We start from the raw sequence: 26,898 nt of genomic DNA, 5'->3' as shown, positions 1-26,898 counted from the left end.
CTATATTTTATCCATGAGTGTAGACTGCAACGATTCTATCACTATGACTGGGTGAACGGCTTAAGTAATTCACAATTGTATTTTGTGTGTCACTCACACTGAGGATTGAACCTTTAATCTCCAGAAGACTGTTACTTACAACTATTATACATTTTAGCAAGTACTTTGTCTCCTATACCACAGGTCCTTGCGCAAGGGCCCATGAAGTTGTGAATAAAGTACGACTTCCTCCCACTCATGGCTGACAGATTGAACGCATGTTACCCCCATTGATTAAATAAAAGGTTCCGTTCAAAATTCAGTGCAGATTCCGAGTTTGACAAGATGAGACCAGTCGTCTGCAGAATGCAAATTATACTAACAAGCGGAAATGTTCAACAACAGAATTGACAAAATGCAGTACCACAACATTTCTTTAAATATGTTCCACATGCACAAGAAAAACACGGTGATCAGAAATTAAAGCAATAAAAGTTTTAAATAAATAAATCAAAGACAAATAGAAAATTTACAAATTCTCATTATCATCATTTTTGCCATTATTATTATTAATAACATTTTACTTTCATCCCCACTCTGAGAAAACAAAATAATTTGGTCTACTTAAAGTGGAAAAAAAAAATTAAAAAAAAAAAAAAAAACTGAAATAGATACAATCATAAACAATGCCTTTTATCAAAAGGCATTAAACAAATTTTTAATTTAAATCGTCCTTTTTTTTTTTTTTTTTACCTTAACATTTTTCCCGCTTTTTTTATGGTCTCTGGTTAGGTGTTGGAAAAAAAAAAAAAAAAAAAAATAGACAACACATCAATCCAATCCATCTTTAACTGATCACTCCTGACAGCCATTGTTTAATTTTTCAACCTATCAGCAAAACAGATCTACATCTGGTGGTTTTCAACGCATCAGGTTAAAAGTGATTGTGATAGACAAGTTTTTTTTTTTCTTAGATTTGTTATTTAACAAAACAAAGAATTCTGTTCATCATTATCTTTTATTCATTCTCTCCTCCCACTGCTACCTTCTCTCACTCTCTTTTAATCATTTTTTTTCTTCTTCTGTTGTTCTTTATCCTTCTTTACCATTGTAGATTAAAATGATGGTGATGATAACACCCTCTGCACACAGCACCTAACCTAAACCCCTAAAGAAAGCACAAATGGAAATCTTCACCCTTTCTTCGCCAGGATCACATTCTGTGGAAGATAAAAAAGAAAGTACAAGTAGAAATGAGAATTTAGTTTTAGATTCATCCGTGCAATTTAATAAGACTGCTCATCATTCAGTCTGTTACACTACAATTATTTTTATCATCAAACACAGATTGAATAGAAAGTTCTATTAAATTTCAAATAGCAGTTTCCATTAGTCTGTCATGCCCAAGTGTGGAAGTTTTTTCTTCGGTGTATCATACTTAAGTTTGAAATTGCATTATTAACAGTCTGTTATGATTAAGTTTGAAATTGCATTATTAACAGTCTGTTATGATTAAGTTTGAAATTGCATTATTAACAGTCTGTTACGATTAAGTTTGAAATTGCATTATTAACAGTCTGTTACGATTAAGTTTGAAATTGCATTATTAACAGTCTGTTACGATTAAGTTTGAAATTGCATTATTAACAGTCTGTTACGATTAAGTTTGAAATTGCATTATAAACAGTCTGTTACGATTAAGTTTGAAATTGCATTATAAACAGTCTGTTACGATTAAGTTTGAAATTGCATTATAAACAGTCTGTTACGATTAAGTTTGAAATTGCATTATAAACAGTCTGTTACGATTAAGTTTGAAATTGCATTATAAACAGTCTGTTACGATTAAGTTTGAAATTGCATTATAAACAGTCTGTTACGATTAAGTTTGAAATTGCATTATAAACAGTCTGTTACGATTAAGTTTGAAATTGCATTATAAACAGTCTGTTACGATTAAGTTTGAAATTGCATTATAAACAGTCTGTTACGATTAAGTTTGAAATTGCATTATAAACAGTCTGTTACGATTAAGTTTGAAATTGCATTATAAACAGTCTTATGATTAAGTTTGGAATTGCATTATTAACAGTCTGTTACGATTAAGTTTGAAATTGTATTATAAACAGTCTGTTACGATTAAGTTTGAAATTGTATTATTAACAGTCTGTTACGATTAAGTTTGAAATTGCATTATTAACAGTCTGTTACAATTAAGTTTGAAATTGCATTATTAACAGTCTGTTACGATTAAGTTTGAAATTGCATTTTTCTTGAGAATTTTCGTATCTGAACATATCTTTAGAGTATTCGTTCTTGTTTAATTTTTTATTCTCCTAGTAAAGTAAGCAACGCATACAAAATGTTGTTTCACAAAAGTATGAACAATCTAACATATAAAGTTATCCTGTCAGACTTTCAAAGTCAGACTCAAATAGCATTTAAGCTGATAAATCGAACTTTGCTTATGACTCGTCGAGTTTTATGTTAGTGCCGTATTGTAATCAAGACAAACTAGATCAATGAATTTGGGGGGGGGGATTTACAATAATAGGTATTTAAAAGATAAAAAAAAAAAAGAAGAAAACCTCTCATTATAGAAATAGAGTGGAGATTACTTTTCAGATGAGGGGTAGGGAACCTGCTGTTACCTTTCTTTCTTTCGTTAAACATTCGAAATAGTTTAATCTGGCACTTTTTGTACTCATGTGGTGATAGAGAATTATCCATCCACGATCATGATTTTTATTATATTTCTATATTCCTTTACTTTTTTTTTTTTTAATATAGGAAAAGTTTTACTTTCTTTGCATATCATTCCTTAGCAAGTGTTTTTGAATTTGTAGAATTTTTTTTTTTTACCCTTTTTTTTTATCCACTCATGTTGTTAGATAATAGCATGGTTAAAAGTGTTAATTAGCTATTATTGTTCTAATTATATATCTATCTATTGATAAGTGGACAACACTGATGACCTTGCTAGGCTAAAAATAGAAATACTATTTTAGTCAAACAAGTTAATTATGTAAATAGTTAAGTGATATGTTTAAAGATTTAGCTGTACTGAACAATAAGCATAAGAATTTAGAAATCCAAAACAATAATTGCTAAGTAACATTTACCACGCCAAATTTAGATAGGTGACTGGAGGTCACATTAAGGAGACGGGTCCTTTAGTTTGTTATGTCACCGGAACTGACAGGCCAAAAAGATTAGAGCTGAGAGTTTGGATTTTGTCACCAAGGTGTGCAGACGTGCTCGAGGGAGCAAGGCTAGACAAACACAAGCATGTAGACATAAAAGACTCCGGTGAAACACTGAGACATATCGAAAAAAAAATTATATTTATAAAATATTAAGTCATTGTCTTGCGGTTCACAAAGAAGAGAAGTCAGGTATGTCTCAATCGTCTTATTGTGTCAGTGTGGTGGACATTCATTCAGCAGAAGGAAGACAAAGCACGTCCAGACAGAAAGGTATAAAACATAAATCTTCTTCCATATATCATCTCCCGATATGTAACAATGTATAATTGTCACTAATATTTATCTGTCTCTGCCTGATGATTTGTGTGATAAAAGCATTGGCTATATTCACAATCAAACACGTGTAAGACATGAAAATAAATAAATACATAAAGGAATCTAAAAAAAAAAAAATAAATAAATAAAAATCATGATTGTGGATTGATTTTTGTGGTAACAGGAATATAACTGTACAGTATATAAGATCTATTGTTGATTTATTTATTTTTTTGTTGATTTATTTATTTTTATTAGCGATTCTGTGGTCTTTAATTGTTACACTCGCCTCAGCGTTTTGAGGGAGTTACCTGCCCTTTGTTTATATTTTTACATCGCTCCTTTTTATGGGGAGGGGGGAGATTTTGTTATTAATTTCATTTATTAAACATTTAAATATTTTTACATGCATAAAGGTTTTACATGGACACGTGTTTCTGTGTATCACCTGTCTTCAACATGGCTAAACTTTTGATAAGTAGCGAACTTGTAACAGCTTGATCGACAGCCTAATGTTTTACCACAAGACCATGGTACAAAGTCAAATTTTATGCATGATTTTTATCGCTTTTAAATGTAAGATCTAATTCTGATTCATTTAATAATAAATAAAATAAAGAATATGTCCCAAACAAAAAAAAAAAAAAGGAAGCAATGTAATAATATAAACAAAGGGCAGGTAACTCCCTCAAAACGCTCAGGCAAGCATAACAAATACCACAGAATCGCTAAAAAAAAAAAAAACATTAAAAACTAAATCAACAATAGATTTTAATTGAAAAGCGATAAAAATCATGGCCTTGTGGTAAAAAAAATCAGGCTGTCAGTCAAGCTGTTACAAGTCCAATCCTTGTCAAAAATTTAGTTATGCTCAAGATGGGTGATACCCAGTAACACATGTAAAAAATTATATATATATATATATATATATATATATATATATATATATATACACACACACACCGAATGCAACAATAAAATTGTCGCCCTAGAAAAGATGACATGCTTCCATTTCCGTATGATGAAAACTGGTTTTCTTTTTTTGTTGCAGCCAATATGCTAGTTAGTAAGTTGTGTACAAACCCCAAGAGCGATAGGAGCCTTCTATCATGTCTGAAAATGACACAATGTTCAAGAAGCGATATCAGAGATGCGCCGCTGTACAACTCATGCTCTCTACCAATCCAATTTAGAACAACAGAACCATTTCCAGCGCCCTCAAAATGCATTGTTGGATTGCCACAAATAACAAGGACATGCCCAGGGTGATGAAAACAAAGTTATGGTCTTTGGTATGGTTTCAAGTGAAGGCCACATCATGCCACCTCACATCTTCGAAATCGGCTTGAAAGTCAACACCAAAGTGTACCTGGATGTGCTGAAGAGTGTGGTGATCCCCTGGTGCAATCAGGTGGCGACTGGCAGACCTTGGGTGTGGCAGAAGGACTTGGCCCTGGCCCACAAGTCCAAAGAGGCCCAGGCTTGGCTTCAGAAGGAATGTTATAACTTTGTACCCTATTCTCACTGGGCCTCCTCCGCCTCCTCCTCTGACCTGAACCTGCTGGACTATTTTGTTTAGTCATACGTAGAGATCACCACCAACATGACCTCCAACAACACTCAAAAAAGACTGCTCGGCAAATCAAAAAGATTTCCAGAAAGATTGGAAAAAGAATAACTCAATCAAACATGTCTAAACTTTTATTTCACTGGGGGTTTATATTAATTTTCAAATTTAAAAAATTTTGACCCGCAATAAAGCGATTTTGGTTTTATATATATATATATACACTTTTTATTATATAGTGGAGGATGTATCTATATATATAAAAGCGAAACTGTATGTATGGATGTTTGCTAAAAACTTTTGACAGAACAAAAATTCACAAACTTTGTCTCATATGAAAACCCCATCCTCCAGGCGACAAATATCGAAAAATTGGCCCAAAAGGACCATCAGAAGTGGGTCAGCTGATCGATTTTCTGCAGGGGGACCGGGGGCCAAAAAGTGACATTTTAATGTTAAACATTACATATTTTTAAGTGCCCCCCCCAAAAAACGGGCCCCAACTGTTCTACATAAAGTTTACATGGGCCCGTTTATTTTGGGTCACCTTGTATTTACAACCTGCTGAGTCATGTCACATGATCTTGACGCCTGCAAGCTGTAATGGCAGTCTGTATTTAAAAACATTGTTATCGGTAAAAAAAAAAAAATATAACACTCATACAAATTAAACTATGAACTTGTACGCTATGACAACATTACCAAAGTTATTTTAAATAAAGCTTGATTCCTTCATTTATTGCAGACTATTATCATCATCTTTTTAGTTGTTGTTTTACAACGTTTTGTCGGATGGTTACTATGACGTGATAGGAACTCTGAATCTCCTAACTGCATTTAGAGTTCCTATCCCTCCGCGCTAACTACCTGACGAAGGCCAGAGGAATAGTTGGCCGAAACGTCATGAAACAACAGCTAAAAGAGGAGTACAATAGTCCGCAACAAATAAATGAATAAATAATACTCATCCCAATAACGAATTCCAATTAATTAAATAAAGCTTGATTCCGTTTCAACTAATATTTGGATAGCTATCAGATCCATACCTGTCGTGCCTGGTCAACAGCAGAGCTAAAAGCCTGCACTTCAGACGAACAATTAAGAGGATGTGCTTTATTCACTCGATAACAGTCCAACACCTTTAACTGCAAATCTTCACACACGGGGGCTTCAACATGTTTCCTGAAAAGACAACAGACAATATTAATGCAAACCGAAATCAGACGTCTCTTCATGTTGAAAAGGGGCAAAAAGGCGTTACTCTGTTAACGTGCTCAGTACCAAGATATGATGAGGATATTATTATTTTACACGGAAAACCTTCACAGTGAAATATATACGTACCTCGACCTTGTTTTTTTAATTGTTCCATCTAGTATATTGATTTTTTTTTTTTCTTGATATGTTCTAATTTTAAGATAATATTTATCTTTGTAATATTAGTCAGAAAGAATCTGAATGCCTATTAGACACTGTCCTCGCGCATCTAAGGTCTCTCTCTGTACAGGGGGTTTGTCAGGACAACCTGGCATGAGGATACTTTTCCCTTACAAGTAAACCTGGTCTAAATATTCTTCATATGGTTTTAGGAATATGATATTTTTGTACATCATACAGAGTTTTCTTTATTTTTGTTTTTTTAATATAGGGGAAGTTCTGGACAGGAACTGCAAATGCGTTAGTAACAGCACATGATTGATACTATGGCCAGTGTCGAGATAAAGCATTAAATTTCGCTGAAGACAATCTTTCTTTCTGTACCCTATCTTTGATAGGCTAAGATTAATGTACTTATACAGATAAATACAATAGTTATATATATATATATATATATATATATATATATATATATATATATAGTTAGTAATTTATAAAATATATATGGCGATTAAGCTACGTTGAATATTCGGCATTTCATCCACTCTAGGACTCCTCAGGCTTATGGAGGAGTCCTAGAGTGGATGAAACGCCGAATATTCAGTGTAGCTTAATCGCCATATATATTTTATAAATTACTAATTAGCTCTACCTATGTATTGAGCACTTTTGAAGCAAATACTTAAAGTTTACGCATAAATCTATACTTTCGTATATTAATTTTATGTGAGTAAATTAAGTAGTTATATATATATATATATATATATGAGAACAAAAAAATATATCTTAAAAGTCTCATATGAAAACTCTCTATGATGTCTATATGCAACTCGTTATATATACACACACACACACACACACACACACACACACACACACACACACACACACACACACACACACAGGGTGGAACAATCAAATTGTCGCCCTAAAAAAGATGACATGATTCCATTTCCGTTTGATGAAAACTGGTTTTCTTTTTTTGTTGCAGACCATCTGGTCAAGAGCAATAGGAACCTTCTATCATGTCTGAAAGTGACACAATGTTCAACAAGATCAGAGATAAACCGCTGTACAACTCATGCTCTCTCCCAATCCAAGTTACGACAACAGGACCATTGCTACCTCAAAATGCAAATCTACATGGTTCAACACTTACGGACAAAGCTCAACACACTGGACGACCCACAGTTATGGTCTATGGTTTCAAGTGAGGGCCACATCATGCCACCTCACATCTTCGAAGTCAGCTTGAAAGTCAACACCAAAGTGTACCTGGATGTGTTGAAGAGTGTGGTGATCCCAATCAGGTGGTCACTGGCAAACCTTGGGTGTGGCAGCAGAACTCAGCACTGGTCTACAAGCCCAAAGCGACCCAGGCTTGGCTTCAGAAGAAGTGCTACGACTTTGTATCCTTCTTTCATTGGGCACCCTCTTCCCCCAACCTGAACTGGCTGGACTACTTCATTTGGTTATATGTTGAGAACATCACCAACATGACTTCCCACAACACCAAAACCAGCCTTATCGCTGCCATCCTCGGAATATTTGCCAAGGTCCCACCAGTACTTGTGGAAAAGGCATGCTCCCAGTTCCAGACCCGTATCGAGACAGTGATTGAGGCTGAAGGTGGCTACAATGAATAGATGTCAGCTCTACTACATAATCAAGTTACCTGAATTGATTTTTTTTCAATAAAGCTGTAATGTTTGATTTCTTTAGGGCAACAATTTAATTGTTCTACCCTGTAAAGAAGAAAAAACACAAACTGATTCTATTATTGAAGAAGGCGTTATATCACGAAAAATTTGATTATAAACAAATAATGTTTATAAAATTTTTTTTTTTAAATCCTGCATGGTTTTCTCAAATGATAGATTATATATTTCTATTTAAAATCGAAATATATCTTCAGCTAACAAAGTTCCATTTCAAACCATAATCAGTTGGTAAAAATACTAATACACGTTAAAAACACAGCCACGTATACATCTTATATGTCCTGACAATTCAGTGTGCGGATGAAACGTGAATCCTTCTGTGTAGTTTGATTGCCATAAATACATTTCCATATTTTCATCCCTGTACTGAATTGTCAGAACATATAACACGTATACATGGCTGTGTTTTTAATGTTTATTAGTATTTTACAAACTAATTATGTTTTGAAATGAAACCTTGTTAGCTGAAGTTATTGATTTTAAATAGTTATATAGAGAGGATAAAAATTACTACCAGAATAGTAGCAGAAACTCACCATGAAGCAAGCAAACAGATGACGTGTTTTGAAAGAAACAGCTTACCTTATAGGCTTGTATATAATGATGTTTATCGGCTATTTTCACTTGTGAAGTAATCCATTTTGGATAATGTTAATGTCGGTTGTTAAGAGAGAAAACGTGTCTTTCTAGGGCCTTCCTCGTCTTAGTTTTTTAGTTTATTCAATCATAAACTTGTATATAATCATGTTTTTTGCGGAGTGTATTTCACCTTACAAATAATATCGGGTCATCAGGAGAGTATACGCACTGTTATATATATATATATATATATATATATATATGACTACATCAAACATATGAGCGCACACACACACAACTACAATAATTATACATTTATATCCACAAAATAAAAAAAGCAAGTTTTGTCATTCAATGGAGATATTTTGTACAGACAGATTTATACATTGAAGCAATGGAAAGTTTTACAAAGTTGAAAAGGTCGACTTTTTTCAGTAATGGTTAAATCATTTTATTTTATATCAAGAAATACATGGGTTTTTTTATAAAGACTCCTCAAGATATTAACATTAAAATTTAGAGGGTCGTTGAATAAGTTAAAGAGCTATGAAGACATGAGCGGTACCATTAAAACAAGCAAACTTTTGTGCTTCTAAATTTATTTTTCTACATAATCACAACGAATCTCAATGCACTTTTGCCAGGAATTCTCTGCTTCTGACGCAAGTCTATGAAAGCGATTATTTTCGTAGAGTCTCACACTGTCAATATCTGCAACAGAGAGATGAAACTTTCAGGCTATGAATGCATAAGTTCAGTCATCAATGATGTAATTTGAAATCCCCTTTGATCCATTTAGACTGAATAAAAAAATATGAGGCATTACTTTTGGAATGCCGTTTGTACAAGAAAACCTTTGTATGCCGTTATCTTTTTTATAAGGCTATTTTTTGTTTATTTGTCGAATGTGTGAAGAAGGTAATTTTTACCAGAGAAACACACATGTATATATCCATAACTACATTAATTATACACGCACATATAACTATTATTATTATTATACACACACACACACATATATATATTCAAAACTACAACTGTACATGTGTGTGAGTATACACAATATACACGTCTTTGCAACATTTGTAACTGGGAAAAAAAAAATTCTCAAAGAGGCGAAAGTCTTTTTTCGTTTCACCTGAAATAACAAATCAAAATAGCTACTTACAAAAATTTCTTTTCTACTTCTTCTACAGCTTTGTTAAATTCTTGCCTCGTTGCAGAATGCATCTTTGTACTCTGAAAAACAGAAAATCATTGAATAAACAAAAACAAAGACGATAATTAAAAATAGTACAAAGACAAAAGAACATGATTGGTTTTGTTTGTTTTTTTGGGTTTTTTTTTTTAATTAATTCTTTTTTTAATGAGAGCTAATTGTGTGAGATTGCAAGAAAGGAAAGGATTAAGATGTATATAATCCGTGATTGGTTGAAAAAGATCAAGTGTCAAGTAGGAGGGGAGGGGATAAAATAGTGAGTTGATTCGTAACATTCTCAACTAGCTGAAGTTTTATTGGTTAAAAATGTTTGCATTCCCAATGTGAACATCGTATTAAAGAACCAAGTTTTTCTAGTCATATCGGCAAGTTTCATAACAACCTGTTCACAAGTAAAGACACAAACACTAGTAATAATTGGTGATAGGATGATTCCAATACAATTACCGATTCTGTTTCAAATTCCTGATCACCATACAGATTCCGATTTTTTTTAAATATTTAGTTGTACAGTTGTTGCCTTTTTTTTATATTTTGGGATGACTGTAAAAACCCACGTATTATGTGTTTATATTTTTTCAAATGTAAGAAATACACTCAAGTTTGTGCACGCATGACGGGGAGTAATGTATAAATTTTAGTTTTACTGGTAATTTAAAATCAATAAATATTTATCATTTTATCACTGGTACTAAGAATGGAAAATTAACTTTAAAAAAATAAATAAAAGAGTCATTTTTGGCATCGGAAAATAGGCAATTTTTTTTCTGATTCCAATATCCAAAACAATTCTAATTTTTCCAATTAATCATCCCAGCACTAGTAATAACATTCCCTCCGGTCGCATATTTTTTGCTAATACATACAACCAATAAACATATTACACTACTCATCTCCAAATAAAGAAGTAATGCCTGGGAAGATGGTCTCATGACAATAAACCATATACTACTCTACCAACATCCAAACGAGAAGGTAATGTGATATATGAGTGAAATACAATTCCTAAAATGCTTAATCAGTCATCATTACCAGATGCCTTCACTGGTTCAACCACGCACTTCACCGAAAACCAGGGGACCTCATTTGTGAAGCCATCGACCAAGAATCACCACCAGACTGGAAGAAATGCTGCGGTGGTCAACTCAAAATCTGGCTCTAGACGGCGAAACAGGATACTGAAATGATCCTTGGCCCCTGCCTCAATGGGCTCTGCCGATGGAATTACGAATGGCTTATGCTTGTAGCAGAAACAGCCTCTAACCGCCACACCTGCTCTGTCATTATACAGGATGCAGTAAACTTGTTGAATGTAACCGGCTCAACCGAGCTAGGGTGAACACTGCAACAATCAACCAACCATTGGACCTTTTCCTTTGTTATTGTTGGCATTTATTTCAAAAGACAATGCAGTTCTTCACTTTAGATTAGTCTGTTGCTGAATTGCAGTGTCTCCAGTGACTGTACAAGCCTATCCTGGATCAGCAGGTTCTGCTGTAGTTGTCGAAGATGTTAATAAATAACCTGTGTTTTTTTTTCTTTATTTTTTTTTTCTCTTGTATCATTTTGACATGTGTATATTAGAATGTAATTGACCAAAAGGATAAATATGCAAAAAACAAAACAAAAAACATTAATTTTTGTTCAATATACGGTCAACATTTAAGAGAGGACATATACATTAAAGAGTCTTTTTCTTCTTACAAAGTTTTATTGTGTTCACTTATACTGATCTGCATTTATGAAAAGACATTCATTTTATGTAAAAACAAAAAAAGAAATTTTTAACATTTAAAAAATTTAACAAAAAAAAAAAAAAAAAAAAAAAAAATTGCATATTCACAAAAAGTGTGTCCATTTTTATTATTCCTTTTGTTTCGGCATATTTTTTAAAATTTAACTTTAAAAAAAAAAAACTCAATTTAATTGAACCCAAAGTTGAGACAACAGTGATTGTCACAAAATCAGTTCACCATGTCTGTAAAATTTGAGTAAATATTGTTTCGGAATTTTTTTTAAAAATGAGGATTGATAAAACATATTATTCTCACAATATGTCGGCTAATGTAAGCTCAAACATTCTGCAGATGCATCTTTGTGTCAAAGTAGAACGGATAAAGTTGTTGAATGACAGTCAGTTCGAATTGACGGACAGCCGGACGTTGAAGGTTCCATCCTCACCACAGGTGATACTAACAAAAAATATGAATTATCAATCCTCTTCTCAAAAATTCAGATACATAAAAACTACTCATTTAACAGTTCTACATATTTGTGGCTGATGGAACAAAAACAGTCTATTTCCATAGATTATATAAAGCGTTCAGATCAAAATTTCATGTAGATTCCAGAACTCGAAAAGGTGCACCTGAAGAAGGTTGGAGGTTACATCAGACGAAACGTGAAAATAACACCCAAGAAAAACATAGTCCAAAGGATACAAACTTGAGGAAATACATTTTTACATTTTAAGAATTATTGACAACAAATTTAAGTGTGAAAATTCAAATGAAATTGAAAAAAAAAAAAAAAAAAAAAAAAAAAAAAAAGTTGAAAAACAAATATTTACGAAGAACAGATCAACAAACCTGATTCTGCAATGCACTCATCTTTTCCCGATAGAAGTCTTCGATTGATTTGAGAGCTTTATCACGTTCTCGGTAAACTTCACCCATTTGTTTGTAGAGCAGCTCCCTCTCCTCAGAAAGGGCTTTGTCTGATGGTACCAGCGGCGGCGCAGGGGCTTCCTCCTTTTTGACTGGACTCTCTTTGGTAACTGGAGCCTATTGCAAGCACCAAAAATTATAATGTGTAACAATATATATATATATATATATATATATATGTACGGTGTCTAAAAAAATGTACTCACACTTCGAATGACGACAAAATCTTATTTATGAACATAGAATAAAATGGAATATCTTAGAACACAAAAGACAAATATAATTGAAGAATAATATTCATAAATGTTCAAATTGATGACAATTATTGTCTAAACAATGTTGATAACACGCACCAATCGATTTGCAAATGCCATGAGGAGTACATTTTTTGGAGACACTCTGCACACACATTGTATATATATATATATATGTGTATGTATGTACACAAAAATATGCACGCAGAAACATACACACACACACGTACACTAAATAACATGATATCTAGCATTGCCTGAGACCCCTGGTAATCTAATATACATATATATTAAACTCCCGAAAAGATGCATTATTTATACAAAAACAATGATACAACATGACAAACTGACAAAGTGTTATCGGAATAATTCATCAGAAAAGATTTCATGTTCAACCGAATATGGTAGGAAAAAAGGAAACCCCCAAAAAAAGGAAACAGATAGACCAATAAATGTAATATTGATTAATTTTCGAATTTTATAAACAATTCTTTTAAAAATTAAAAAAGAAAAATCTAATGAAACAAATTATGATCATGAACGTAAAAATAAATGGATAAAAAAAATTATTTTTAATTAAAAAGAAATATTAAATTGGTATCCTTTTTTTTTTTTTTTTTCAGATATTAAAAAAAATTTACTGACGATATTCAAAATAAGATTTAAATTTATTTTTATTTGACCTTTTTCCATCATGTTTACTAAAATTTTCCAGATTTTATCGGAACCATAACAGATTTTTACTTCCTGTTTTTAATATATGTTTAACTACTCTTCCCTCCCCCACAAGCCCTTTTCTCACAGGAGAAATGGTACTAATCTCTCTTTACTCTCTTATTATTTCAATGAAAAGTTCTCGTTTGAGTTCCAGTCTTTGGTTCTTCCTTTTAAGACATTCCCAACAAAAACTCATTTATACCACAACACAAAAAAACCTTTTCTTCCTCCATATGTCTAACATCTATAGATAGAGTTTATTTTCAGGATCTTTTTGCCTGTGGAATATTATCACAGCACTGTTTCTCTGCTGATTACAACTTGGTAGCATTCAAATCCAGCGCCAACAAATTGTTGTTATGGACAATCAAAGACAGTTCATAACATTTATCAATGTTAGTACTCCCATCTTTCAACTGTCAATCAGTTCTATCTCATTAACCTGTATCCTCGAGTGACTCTTGGTCTTGGTAAGTAATGACATCAATAACAATAACAAAAAAGGCCAGACAAAACCATCTGATAGACTGTGTTTGACCTATGGTTCATAGGCTACGAACCCCCTTAACTCTTGATGTACCTATTTACTATGCCTCTCCACAGGACAGAGTTAGACACCAGGGTCGTTTTTTAACGCGGAGAAAAGGTACAAAAATAAAAATTGTCTCAGTCGTGGAGGACTAATGCTCCACCGAAAGAGAACAAGAAATGGAAGTGCAGCACCTGAAGAACAGATGGTGTTTATTTGCTCCCCCACTGAGCAAATTAGGCACAAGGCCGTTTTTAATGTGAGGTAAAAACCAGCTCCCCTAAAAGGGGTCACTCTGGTTACCAAAAATAATAATTGTCCCAGTATAGAGGGTTTCCCCTCCATTGACTGGTACAAATTATCTTAAGTGCAGTATCTGCCGGAACAGATACTACACTTTGATCTTGACCATCCTGGAGAAATCCTTTAAAGTATCTCTTGTAAATCACTGTTACATCATATGTAACAACACAAATACCAAGTTTTTTTTTGTTTTTTTTTAGAAACAGATAAGAAATTTATTAACCCATTAACACCTACGCCTTTTTTTTTTTTTTAAGACGAGAAGGATGATCCACCATGTTTCAACAAAATCTTCTTTTTTTTTTTTTCAAGTTTATCTATAGTCTCTTTCTTATTTTGTTTTTTTTTTTTGTTTTTTTTTCTTATCATTTTGTTTTTCACGGAGGTGTCAGACATTCACTCACAATTTCAGTCACTCCAATCGAGAGCTTTTAAAGATTTTATCTGTTCCTTTGAGTGCAATTGTTTGTATCTCTTTTGCACTTGGTTCACCGGTTTGATGGGTAGTTTCTGAAATTCTTTATAAAGATTGAAGTACCTTTTCAAATATTAAACCTATCTGATGTTTACTGACAACACTGGTGTTTCGGTTTTCAGTACACAGTGAAACTCTAGCAGGATACAATCAATTTCATCTATTATTCAATCAAAAAATTTTGATAAATAATCCTTTTATTTTTATTGATTTTTTCCCCCTTTAAGCCAATGTCATAAAACCGTTAGCAATCGATAGAGGATACTAAGCTAATTAGGGACTGCATAAAACTTAAGAACATCACAATAGTTAGCCAATACAAAACTCTGAAAATGTAACAGTGAAACATATTCATTCGTACAATTCTGAGGCAGCACATTCAGGACTGCAGAACACAATGTGAAAGGAAATCGTCGGTACATTTCTGAGCAAACACCAATGTGATTATGCAGGGGGACCGATATTTTTTAAATTTTTTTTTACAAAGGAGTCACCACTTATCAAAGCCCAAATGCCACTCGAGGATAAGGGTTATTAAGCGTACAGTGGTCAATGAGACATGTCATAATAATTGTTAGTAGTGGAAATTTGGTAAATTGGATTACTTAAGGGGAACGGCTCATCAAGAACTTGTTTACGTTGGACTTGAAGATGACCATATTATAGTCAGCTGGAAAGCAGACAAAAGGAAGAGAGTTTCACCGGTGTGCAGTTCTAAGAAAGAAACTTTGTTCATGGAATCTACGATTAGGTTTAGGCACAGATAAAGAATGGGGGAAATTACTGATAGTGTTTTCAGCTAGACGAATGTTTCTCGTGAATGTGAATGCATATCATCACAGGTTTGGTCTATTCAGCAGTAGGACAGGGTGGTATTTAAGCATTGCAGTGAGGCAAGAACCATGAAATAATCTGTAGACAACGGAAGCAACTGCTACATTCCGGTGAGTAGACAGCAGATCTAATCCAAGCAGATCATATACTCGAAAGGGAAAAGAGTCGCAGCAGGGAATATGTATTATATACCTAATGGCAAAATACTGTAAATGCTCAAGAGAATCGGAGAACACCTTGCCAACTCCAGCAAACACTAGGGACCCATATTCCAAGTGGGGATGAATCATTTCCCTGTAAAGCCTAGTCAGCAAATGCCACCTATGAGGAATTTGGGAACTCAGAATACACAAAACGTAAAGCTCCTTATTAACTTTACTGGATATTGATTACAAATATTTCTCATATGTTATATAGGAGTGACTTGCTGCCAATATATATATATATATATATATATATATATATATATATGCATAAAAGATGTGTAATAAAAGTTACATATAATTTTATTATAAAATTAGAACAATAAGGAAAAGTAAAAGAGAAAGAAGAAAAAAAGAAACCTCTTAATGCCATGGCATTTCTAAGTTTAAAATACTTTTATTATTCTGATATTATAAAAAATATTATATTTAACTTTAATATACGTCTTTTACTTAATATATTTAATTGTCCCTCTTAATAGTATCGAGTTTTTTTCTATTTTGATAAGTTTTTGTTAAAGATATACTCTTTGATAACATAATTGCATTACAATATATATATATATATATATATATATATATATATATATATATATATATATATAGTAAAAAAAAAAATGGAGATGCAAGTAATAGCAAAGAAATCATTTTGTTCCATTAAATCTCTTGAAAGCAACAAATCATTCGATGTTACAATGAATTGCACAAATATTAATATATAAATAGATTTTGTCACGAAACTAACTACAAACTTAATGTTAAACACATAAAATCTAGAATATATAAGAACTAGAATATATAAAATCTAGAATATATAAAATCTAGAATATATAAAATCTAGAATATATAAAATCTAGAATATATAAGAACTAGAATATATAAGAACTAGAATATATAAGAACTAGAATATATAAGAACTAGAATATATAAGAACTAGAATATATAAGAACTAGAATATATAAGAACTAGAATATATAAGAACTAGAATATATAAAATCTAGAATATATAAAATCTAGAATATATAAAATCTAGAATATATAAAATCTAGAATATATGAAATCTAGAATATATAAGAATTAGAATATATAAGAATTAGAATATATAAGAATTAGAATATATAAAATCTAGAATATATAAAATCTAGAATATATGAAATCAAGGATATATATGAGCTACTAATCTAGAATCCTCATTCGAATTTTGATCAAAATCCATAACATGATTTTGATTTTCAAAAATATCTCAAATTTAAGGCTTAATCTTAAGGGGTCTTAGGAGAAAATTAAAATTAAGGGAATCTTGCATAATCGGTATACTATGCATCCAATTTTTATATGGCATAATCACATTGACATAACAATTCTTGGTAAATCACCAAAGTTAAGCAACAATGAACCTGGTCAGTATGAGATGGGTGACCACTTAAGACTACCAGGTGCTTTGTGTAAAAAGACCTTGAAATTTCCCTTAGCTGCCTTGATAGAATTCAAAATAGACTTTGTTGCCTAATAGGGGATGCTCTTTTCTCCTCCTTGCAACTTCTTTCTCACAGAAGAGACGTTGCGAGCCTGTCTTTGCTTTATCGTTATTTTCATGGCAAGTGCTTGTGTGAGCTCCAATCTATGCCCCCCCCTTGCCAAACTTTCATCAGAAACATTCGTCTAGCTGAAAACACAATCAACGATTTCCCCTACTCTTTATCTGTGCCTGAACCTAAACGTAGATTCCATGAACAAAGTTTCTCTCTTAGAACTGCATGCCTGTAGAACTGTCTTCCATTTACCTGCTTTCCAGCTAACTACAATATGGGCGTCTTCAAGTCAAACGTAAACAAGTTCTTGATGAGCCGTTCCACTTAAGTTAACAAATTTACCAAATTTCCATTACTAACAATTACTATGATTCAGTATACTCTTTAACCTTTATCCTTGGTGGCCTCTGGGCCCTAAGTAGTGACTCCTATGTAAAAAAGAAAAAAAAAAAAAAAAAAACTAACATCATCATCTCTCCTGACAGGGATATAAAAGTGACCAGGGACTGCTTATGACTATGATATTTCCATGAAACTTCCTCCTTTGAAGGAAGTTGGTTCAACCTGCCCAAGAGTAGTGCCACTTCAGTAAGGTACTGTTAATCTGAAATATTTTTAATATTTTCAAAGAGGAATTTGCGTCCATATTATGCCTTCTAAAAACCTTTTAAACTATTCGAAAGAAACCAAAATTTGGGGAATATTTCTTAATTGATGCCTAAAACTTATTGGGAGTCTGGTGTGGATAGGGATTACGAAAAAGCATTACATTGCTTGTCACATTAATATCTCGAAAATCTAAAAAGGGAAACTGAAGACCAACTAAATTTTGAAACAAATAGCACTTCAAGTAGTTGGGTTACTCAATCTCAGCCTGAATCACCCGACGGTCAAGCATATCAGAACACTTTCTCAAAAGGGGAAACTTTTTTTAAATATTGGACAAGTATAAGTGTTGGTAACAGGAAATATGATTCAGTTGGGGTCAGCTTAATAGACTCGAATGTCAGTTTGACCCCCTCTGTGCCGACATAACATCACACAGCTAAAAGAAGTGGGGGGAGTGAAAAGAGAAGTGGGTAGTTAACTGAAAATCTCGAAGAGAACCGGATGAGTAGAGATGACCTAAGATCAATACAAAACTAAGAGGCTAAATAGAAATAGCTCGCATCTGCCTCTATGCTGCCAGCAGAAGAAAAGGCAACACCAACATCTCAGTTCAAATTAATGATTTCTTTATTTCTCCATGCTGATGTGGAACATTAATTGCAAATATTTTGGTCATGGAAGAGTTGATGACACAAAACGAGATCGGACTGTGTAATTATAATAGTGATCTGCATATAATCCGATAACAAGAGCAGCATTTCCCAGTAAGGGTGCCTCATACAGTAAACAATAATCTTACTCTACCCAAAAAAACAATGACCTCTAGGACTCTCCAGAGCCATACCTCAGTTCGACAGATGCAAGATCATCCAATACTCAAAAATGATCAAGACTGTCGAACTGTATCGAGGACGTATCCTTGACTGGTATGAATATAACCTAGTAAAGCATTGCGAGGTGTTTATATTTAAATCGAGTCTGACTTGTGAAACATTTAGACCTGCCTTCCAAGGGGAGGTAAAGTAACACTTGTCACCTTTTTGTCAGGGCAACAAGACTTTCAGAACACACTGTGGATAAGTACAGCTTTATGATTGACTCACAATAGCCATATTCTGTTCTTTTAACAACATAATGACAATTTTAAAATACAACTGTATAAAAAATAAAACTATGCATTGTAAATAAAAAAAGAAGAACAAGTGAAGCATGTAGGTTGCCCATGAGCGAACAGTGAACGAGGCATAAAAAAAAAAATGACTAAGTTCAGCATTTGCCTCCCACCCACCATTTAGCCTCAAATGTGAAAATGAACAAACAGTGCAGTTTTAGGTCTTAACATATGTAAATTTGAGTTCTGCACCAAGCAAAAAAAGAAATGACTAAGTCTATCATTTGCCCCCTCCCATTTAGCCCCAAAAGTCCCCAAGGCCTTAACATATTTAAATTTGAGTTCAACACCATGCAAAACTGCTAAATAGACATACACAGAAAATTTTGGACGAATATGGAAAAATAGTCCCCAAAATGGAGTGTTTTTATTAACTCTAAAAGAGCCCAAGAGTTATCACGAAGTATAGACACACAAAATTATATAGAAATCAGTTAGTTACAACTTTTCAGAAAGTTTTATAAAAAATCCAAGGCATCAATTTTTTTAACAAGCACAAAAAGTGTCAATTTTAGCCATTTTAACCCCCAGGGGGCAACCAGAGTTTCCTGGAAAATCCGTTCTGTTACTTTTTTACTAATATCATGTTTAATGTTTCTGCAAAATTTTTTAAAACCCCAAGGTGTAGTTATTGAGAAGAGTGTGGACGGATGAACGGACAAGGGTAAATTTACAGGTCCACCCACCTTTTTGTCAGGGGACCAAAAACCTTAAATTTAAAATCATGGTGACTCTTAAATAGTCGTCTTAAAAGAAAAATCAGTTAAGGGAGAAGGACTTTTCAGGGCTCCATAGATAAATTTATCTTTAGTTGACCTTTGACAACTAAATATTTTTTTTTGCTTACTAGCCAAATAGAAAAGTTACTAGCCAAACCTACATGATTTTTGGAATATGACATCTTTGTTCTGTGGCGAGTACGTACATCATAAAAATCTTTCTTCGTTATTTTTATTTAAATAAGTGTAATTCTAAATATACAACAAATTTTATGTTGATACTTGAATGTATAAACATTCCAACTTCTTCAGATGTTTTTTTAAACAGCTTTCATTAAAAAAAAAAAAAAAGAGTATATTGTCCTATTAAACCTTTTATTATTTAAATAATTTGACTTTGCTCGTTTTATTAAAAAAAAAAAAAAGTTGAAAAGATATTTTTCACTCAGTAGTAAGCTTTAGAAAATTGTCAGTGAAAGAAATACAATCGCCAAAAGATAAACGTTTCATTATTTCTAGTCGCCACTTTGAAAAAACACTCGCAAATGTGACTACTTCACTCGCAATGTAGAGCCCCACTTTTACTATTTTATTAAGGGTTAGGGTTTCGTATTTGCTTTTTTCTGTTTCATATTTTTTTTTTTTAATTTTAGATATTGCTTTGTTCTTATGAAATGAAAATCAGACAAGAAAAACATTAAATAAAATCAAAAATGAAGGTAAGTAAAATTTGAAAATCCAAATGAAAATAAATAAATAAAATAAAAAAAATAAATAAAAAAGCAAAAAAAAAAAAAACAACTTTTTTTTCTCATCCTTAGAACTAGTGATGGGACAATTCCAATACAATTACTGATTTCATACTAAATTACTGATTCCAATTCAGATTCTTTATAAATCTCTAACTATATAACCATAAAGTTGTTATTTCTCCGGATTACTGTAATAAAAAAAAATTAAAAAATTAAAAAAAAAAAATGTTAAGCGCGCAGATATTTTCTCAAGTGTAAAAAACACACTTGTAGAAGTGGTCTCAAGACTTTAGCTTTACTTTTCAAAATGAATAAATATTTATTATTACTATGAACAGTGGAAGATTTTGTTTAAAACAAAATCAATTAAAAAAAAAAAAAAAAGAAAAGATAATTAAAGGAATCATTTTTGGTATCAGAAAATAGGCACAAATTTTTTTCCAATTCTGATACCGCCAGAAAGCTCCGATCTTTCCGATTCCAATTAATCGTCACAACACTACTTAGAACCCATTTGAATGATTCAATCCTAACACCAATAATTTATGCAACTTTGGTACTTCACCTACACACGATAACGAAACCTTAGAATCATACAATATATAAAATAATGTTGGCAGAATTTTTTTTAAATGTAATCAGAATAGCATTTAAGCTGGAAAATCAAACATGAATGCAGACTATACAATTTGCATTTACTATTGCTGTACCACGTTATTTGCAATAGACGAATGTATTTCACTATAATTTACTTTTTTTAAAAATCCAATCTAATAGTTTTGTAATATGAAACACCGCCAACTCATTTTGTTTTTCATGAGTCAAAAAAGCTCTGAGCAAATTCTAATATTGGAAAAAAAAAAAAAAAAAAAAAAATTAGAAACGGTTTCGAGATGTTAAAAGTATACAGGTCAATAGAAAATAATATATTAATGCCTTTGGTACGAGTTATTTGGGTTTTTTCTTGTGTTTTTGTTTTTTGGCTATTAGCCGTACTGTATGATTTCCGAAGTTTTTGGGTTTTTTTTAAATTCTTTTTAGCTGTGAAAAAAAAAAAAAATTTCCTTGATCAATCCGTCACCATCAAACAGGAATAATTGTAGAAGGTCTTGTGCGTTTGGCAAAAGTTGATTTAATATTTTTTTTACTAATGGAGTTCTGAGGATCTGTGGCTCTAGGCTATAACGTATAGGTAAGCGCAGCACCGACTGACCGAGTAGCTAAGTGGCATTAGCTAAAATATCATTAATATAAGCGTACACAAACACACGTCAGAAGTACCATGCAAAACAAACAAAAAAAATATTTCAAGCAATTCACACACACATCTTACCTGTCCCTCATCAGGCAAAGTTGCAATAGAGTCTTCATGTTTTGCTGGTGTAACGGGGGTAAGGGTTTTAGATGTTGCAGGCGACAGAATACCAGGTGCTACCATGACAGAATGTGATGCGCTTATATCTTCTGGAGTTGGATCTACAGAAGAGGTAATGTCTACAGGGGGGTGATCAACGGGGTACGAAAGCATGACTTCATCCAGCAGCGGGAGAAGAGAAACTGGCTTTTCAGTCGGGGTGGAAATGTCCACGGAAGGTGTTGTCTCTTTGGGAATAGGTTGGTCCCCTATTGGAGCTGCATCTACAACTGCAACTTCAGTAGAAGCAGATGGTACCTCTGTTGAAACTGGCAAAGATTCTACAGGCCCTGTTGTGATTTCTGCCTCAAAAGATGGCGTTTCTACAGCGGTAGGAGCTGACTCAACAAGGGGTACCTTGACAATGGCTAGGGAAGCCTCAGTAGGGGAAGCTTCAACAGGGGCAGTGATTGTAGCAGCCTCAGCAGGAAGAGCTTCAACAGGGACGATCTCAGCAGGGACTGAAACAGTGTCAACAGGGGAAATAATGGCCTCAGTAGAGGGAGCAATGGCTTCGACAGGTGATACCTCAGTAGGGGGAGCTATAGCCCCAGCAGGTCCAACCTCGGCAGTGGGAATAAGGGCCTCGGCTGGTGCAACCTCGGCAGGTGCAGCCTCGGTAGTGGGAGCTGCAGCCTCGGCAGTGGGTGCAACTGCCTCAGCAGGTGTAGCTGGAGCAGCTACCTCAGCAGGTGCTCCAGGTGCAGTATCAACAGCGGGAGCAGCAGTCTCGGCAGGTGCAGCCTCGACAGCGGGAGTAGCAGTTTCAGCAGGTGCAGCCTCGACAGCGGGAGCAGCAGTCTCGGCAGGTGCAGCCTCGACAGCGGGAGTAGCAGTTTCGGCAGGTGCAGCACTGACAGCGGGAGCAGCAGTCTCGGCAGGTGAAGTATCAACAGCGGGAGCAGCAGTCTCGGCAGGTGTAGCAGTCTCGGCAGGTGCAGCACTGACAGCGGGAGCAGCAGTATCAGCAGGTTCAGCCTTGACAGCTGGAGTGGCAGTCTCAGCAGATGCAGCCTCGACAGCGGGAGCAGCAGTCTCGGCAGGTGCAGCCTCGACAGCAGGAGTGGCTGTCTCAGCAGATGCAGCCTCGACAGCGGGAGCAGCAGTCTCGGCAGGTGCAGCCTCGACAGCGGGAGCAGCAGTCTCGGCAGGTGCAGCCTCGACAGCGGGAGCAGCAGTCTCGGCAGGTGCAGCCTCGACAGCGGGAGCAGCAGTCTCGGCAGGTGCAGCCTCGACAGCGGGAGCAGCAGTCTCGGCAGGTGCAGCCTCGACAGCGGGAGCAGCAGTCTCAGCAGGTGCAGCCTCAACAGCAGGAGTGGCAGTCTCGGCAGGTGCAGCCTCGACAGCGGGAACAGCAGTCTCGGCAGATGCAGCCTCGACAGCAGGAGCAGCAGTCTCGACAAGTACTAATGCATCCTCAGCAAGGGCAGGAACTGAAGCAGCCTCCTCAGGAGAAGGAGCAGCCTCAGCAGGGGGAGTAGTAGGCTCGGCAAGAACTTCAGCAAGGGCAGGTACTTCGACAGGAGCTTCACCAGCCTCAGTAGAATGATCCTCAATAAGAACTGGAGCTTGTGCCACCTCATCAAAAGCTGGAGCTGTCTCCACAGGAGTTATCTCATCAAAGACAGCAACTGCCTCAACAGTGGCTGAACTAATTTCAGCTGAAGTGGCCTCAGAAGGGACAGAAGTGACCTCAGCTAAAGTGATTGCAGCAGGAACAGGTACCTCTTCAGAAGAGACTGAAGCCACTCCAGCAGGGATTGGAACTTCTACAGAGACAGCCTGAATTGAAGCTGCTTCAGCAGCAACAGAAGTTTCTTCAACTACATCTTGTGATATTGCTTCATCACAACTTGGCACTGAACAAGAAGAGGTTATTGTTGTAACATTTTCAACTGTAGTTATTTCGGCAATGGTCTTTTCAGCCACACCAGAAAGTTTTTCAGCAAGAGACATATCAGCAGTTAAAACTTCAGGAGCTTCTTTCGACATAATTTCAGTTGAGGACACTTCAGGTGCAGCAGCCCCGGAGGGAATTGCCTCAGGCATAGCAGTTTCAGACGGGACTGCCTCAGGCGCAGCAGTTTCAGACGGGGCTGCCTCAGGCGCAGCAGTTTCAGACGGGGCTGCCTCAGGCGCAGCAGTTTCAGATGGGGCTGCTTCAGGCACAGCAGCCTCAGACGGAACAGCCTTAGGTGAAACAGCTTCGGCCAGAGCAGCCTCAGGCACAGCAATTTCAGATAGGACCACATCAGGCACAGCGGCCTCAGGTGCAGCGATTTCAGATGGGACCGCATCGGGTACAACAGCGTCAATTGGGACTTCCTCAATTGGAACAGTTACTGGTAAAGACAGCGCAGGTGCATTATCTGCCGAGGCAGGTAAAACATCTGCTGGTTCTTCAGCAGGAACTGAAAGTACTGGAGCAGGGATCTCATCCTGCACAGGAGCAGTCTCAACAGAGATTGAAGTTGCAGCTTCAATGGAAGGTTCTGCCAAAACAACCGGAGGAGTAACAACTTCAGCAGTGGGAGCCTCAACATGGTTTGATTCTCGGGGAGTTATTCTGCTGGGCATTATATGTGATAAGGCGATATCTATACTAGAAAAAAGACCTGTCTCACTGGTAGGCGTGGCCTCGGCAGCTGAAGCGGCTGGAATTTCTGGTGCGATGGCAGCAGCTTCAGCGGATAACATTTCAGAGGCAGATTCTAATTTAGCAACTGGAGTGGCCTCAGAGATTGGAACAGCTTCAGTAGACTCTGTCCCAGCCACTTTTGCTGCTGGCGATTTTACCACAGAGTCTGCGGCATTTGAAACAAGAGAAGCAACATCAAGGAATCCAACAGATTCATCCTTTTTCGATGTTTCTATTTCCGCAGTTGACACGAGTGATTCGGTAGGTACTAGTTTGGAAACATCCGCTGCAGTTGGAATTTCTACAGCTGCTGATGGAGCATCTTTAGTTTCTGGAAGAACAAAAACAACATCAGCTGTGGGAGCCACAGGCTCTTTTGTAGGAATATCAGAGAGTGTAGCATCAGCGAGGCTAGATGGAGATTCGGTAAGCCAAGACGGGAACACCAAAGTATCCGTTAAATCTAAGGTCATGCTATTGTCGGGATTGGCAAAAACTACAAGATAGTGTGGTGGTTCTCGTTCTGCAGGTAGTACCTCTGTTGCAGCAGGTTGCACTTGGGTTGGTTCAGTCGTGTCAGCTCCAGAAGCGAGAGGATCGAGTAAAGCAGGTGCAGGGACCTCAGGCGTCTCTTCAGGTATAGCTTCTGGGATAGACACAGTTACCTCAAGAGCTGTGACCTCAGGAGCTGACACCTCAGGTATAGGAGGGGTTACCTCTGGAGCAGAAACCACTATTTCAGAGGTGAGAGGGGAAACCTCTGGAGCAGGTGTAACAACCTCAGGGACAGAAATGGTTTCATCAGGTGCATCAGCTGCGATTTCAGGGACAGGAAGGGGTACCAAATCTTCTGGGGAAGAAGATTCTGAGACAGGAAGTGCAACCTCCGAGATAACAGCTGCTGCATCAGGAGCTGAAGGCGAAGGTTCGGCATTAAGTTCGATCTTGGCTGCAGAAGTGGTTTCTCCTGCTTCAGGCACAGAGTCTACAATCGCAAGGGAAGGTGTTTCAGTATCGAGTGATTGAGATTGTTCAGCTGGTGTCTCTAATGGTGATAACGGAGCTGGTTCGAAAGATGTTGTTGCCACAGAGGGCTCCGTTGTTGGGGTTTCCAAAAGAGGTGCAGTTGGTGCTGCTTCTGGTGCTTCAGATGGTGCATGCGAGTCAGCAGCTGCAATCTAGTAGAAATTCACCAGATGTGAATTAGGAGAACAGGGTTCAATATGTGAAATGAGCTTGCAAACAAGAATGTTTGAAATCTAACCCAGAGTTCAATCATTTGTGAATCATTTTCTTTTTTTTTTTTTTACCCTATTTTTTTGATATGATACTCAACGAATGAAAAACAAATATTAAGTTATATCAAAAAATTATTTTGATTTCTACAGACCTTTACCTTCTATTTTATTAGATGATATTTCGATGTAATTATTTGCATGTTATCAGATGGACAGTTCATCTGACTAGATGTTACTAATTATATTGAAATAGTCATAATAAACAATTTGTTTTGGAGATGGTTGTGCAGAATTCTCTCATATTAAAAAATAAATAAACAAATAAAATACAGAGAAATTTTTATGATGTATGGTAAGTACCAGTCACGGAATAAAAAGATCATATTCTAAAAATCATATAAATTGATCAAATAGTTTTCTTTTATTATAATAAATTATTTTTTTTTTACAATTTTAAGCAATTAATAGTAAATCATACCTATTACAAAGTTGAAAATGAACAAAAAAATCTTGCAAATTCGAATTGAGTTATCTCCCTTCGTTTATTCAAGCTAGTGGAGTGAGTCACTATGACTTTGCTCCCTCATAAAATTTGATTTCCTTAGTTAAAAATAAAACCAAAAAAAAAATTTACTTGATCAATTTACATGATTTTGGGAATATGACATTTTCGTTCCGTCACAAGTCCATTATACAGATTTTTCTTTATTTTTGTTTTTTAATATAGGGAGAATTCTGGACAAGAACCGGGTTTTTGTTTTTCAACTTGATTTTTTACTTTTAGTCATCCATAACAAGCTACATTGCAACTCATACGTGAAAGTCTACAGTAAATTGAAAGGAGGGGGGCGGCATACCTACAGGAGCATCCTAAGTGGGGA

At 35.3% G+C, this 26,898-nt stretch overlaps 1 protein-coding gene across 1 annotated transcript in view; it reads right to left on the bottom strand.

The window, feature by feature from the left end:
* Nucleotides 1-502: 502 nt before the first annotated feature.
* The window catches only part of LOC145243453 (uncharacterized), an 85,547-nt gene continuing 59,151 nt past the window's right edge, over nucleotides 503-26,898 (bottom strand). Inside the window, exons 4-8 of the mRNA XM_080106343.1 lie at nucleotides 22,061-25,957; nucleotides 12,552-12,746; nucleotides 9,913-9,983; nucleotides 6,114-6,249; nucleotides 503-1,199 (exon numbers count right to left, since the gene is read on the bottom strand). Of these exons, the coding sequence (XP_079962469.1) occupies nucleotides 1,173-1,199; nucleotides 6,114-6,249; nucleotides 9,913-9,983; nucleotides 12,552-12,746; nucleotides 22,061-25,957 (4,326 nt within the window). The 3' untranslated portion in view covers nucleotides 503-1,172. The remainder of the gene's footprint in view (nucleotides 1,200-6,113; nucleotides 6,250-9,912; nucleotides 9,984-12,551; nucleotides 12,747-22,060; nucleotides 25,958-26,898) is intronic.

Source organism: Euprymna scolopes, chromosome 22 (genome assembly GCF_053919585.1).
Source record: "Euprymna scolopes isolate OS-2025 chromosome 22, ASM5391958v1, whole genome shotgun sequence".
NCBI lineage: Eukaryota > Metazoa > Mollusca > Cephalopoda > Sepiida > Sepiolidae > Euprymna > Euprymna scolopes.
This window is presented reverse-complemented; position numbering and strand designations above follow the sequence as displayed.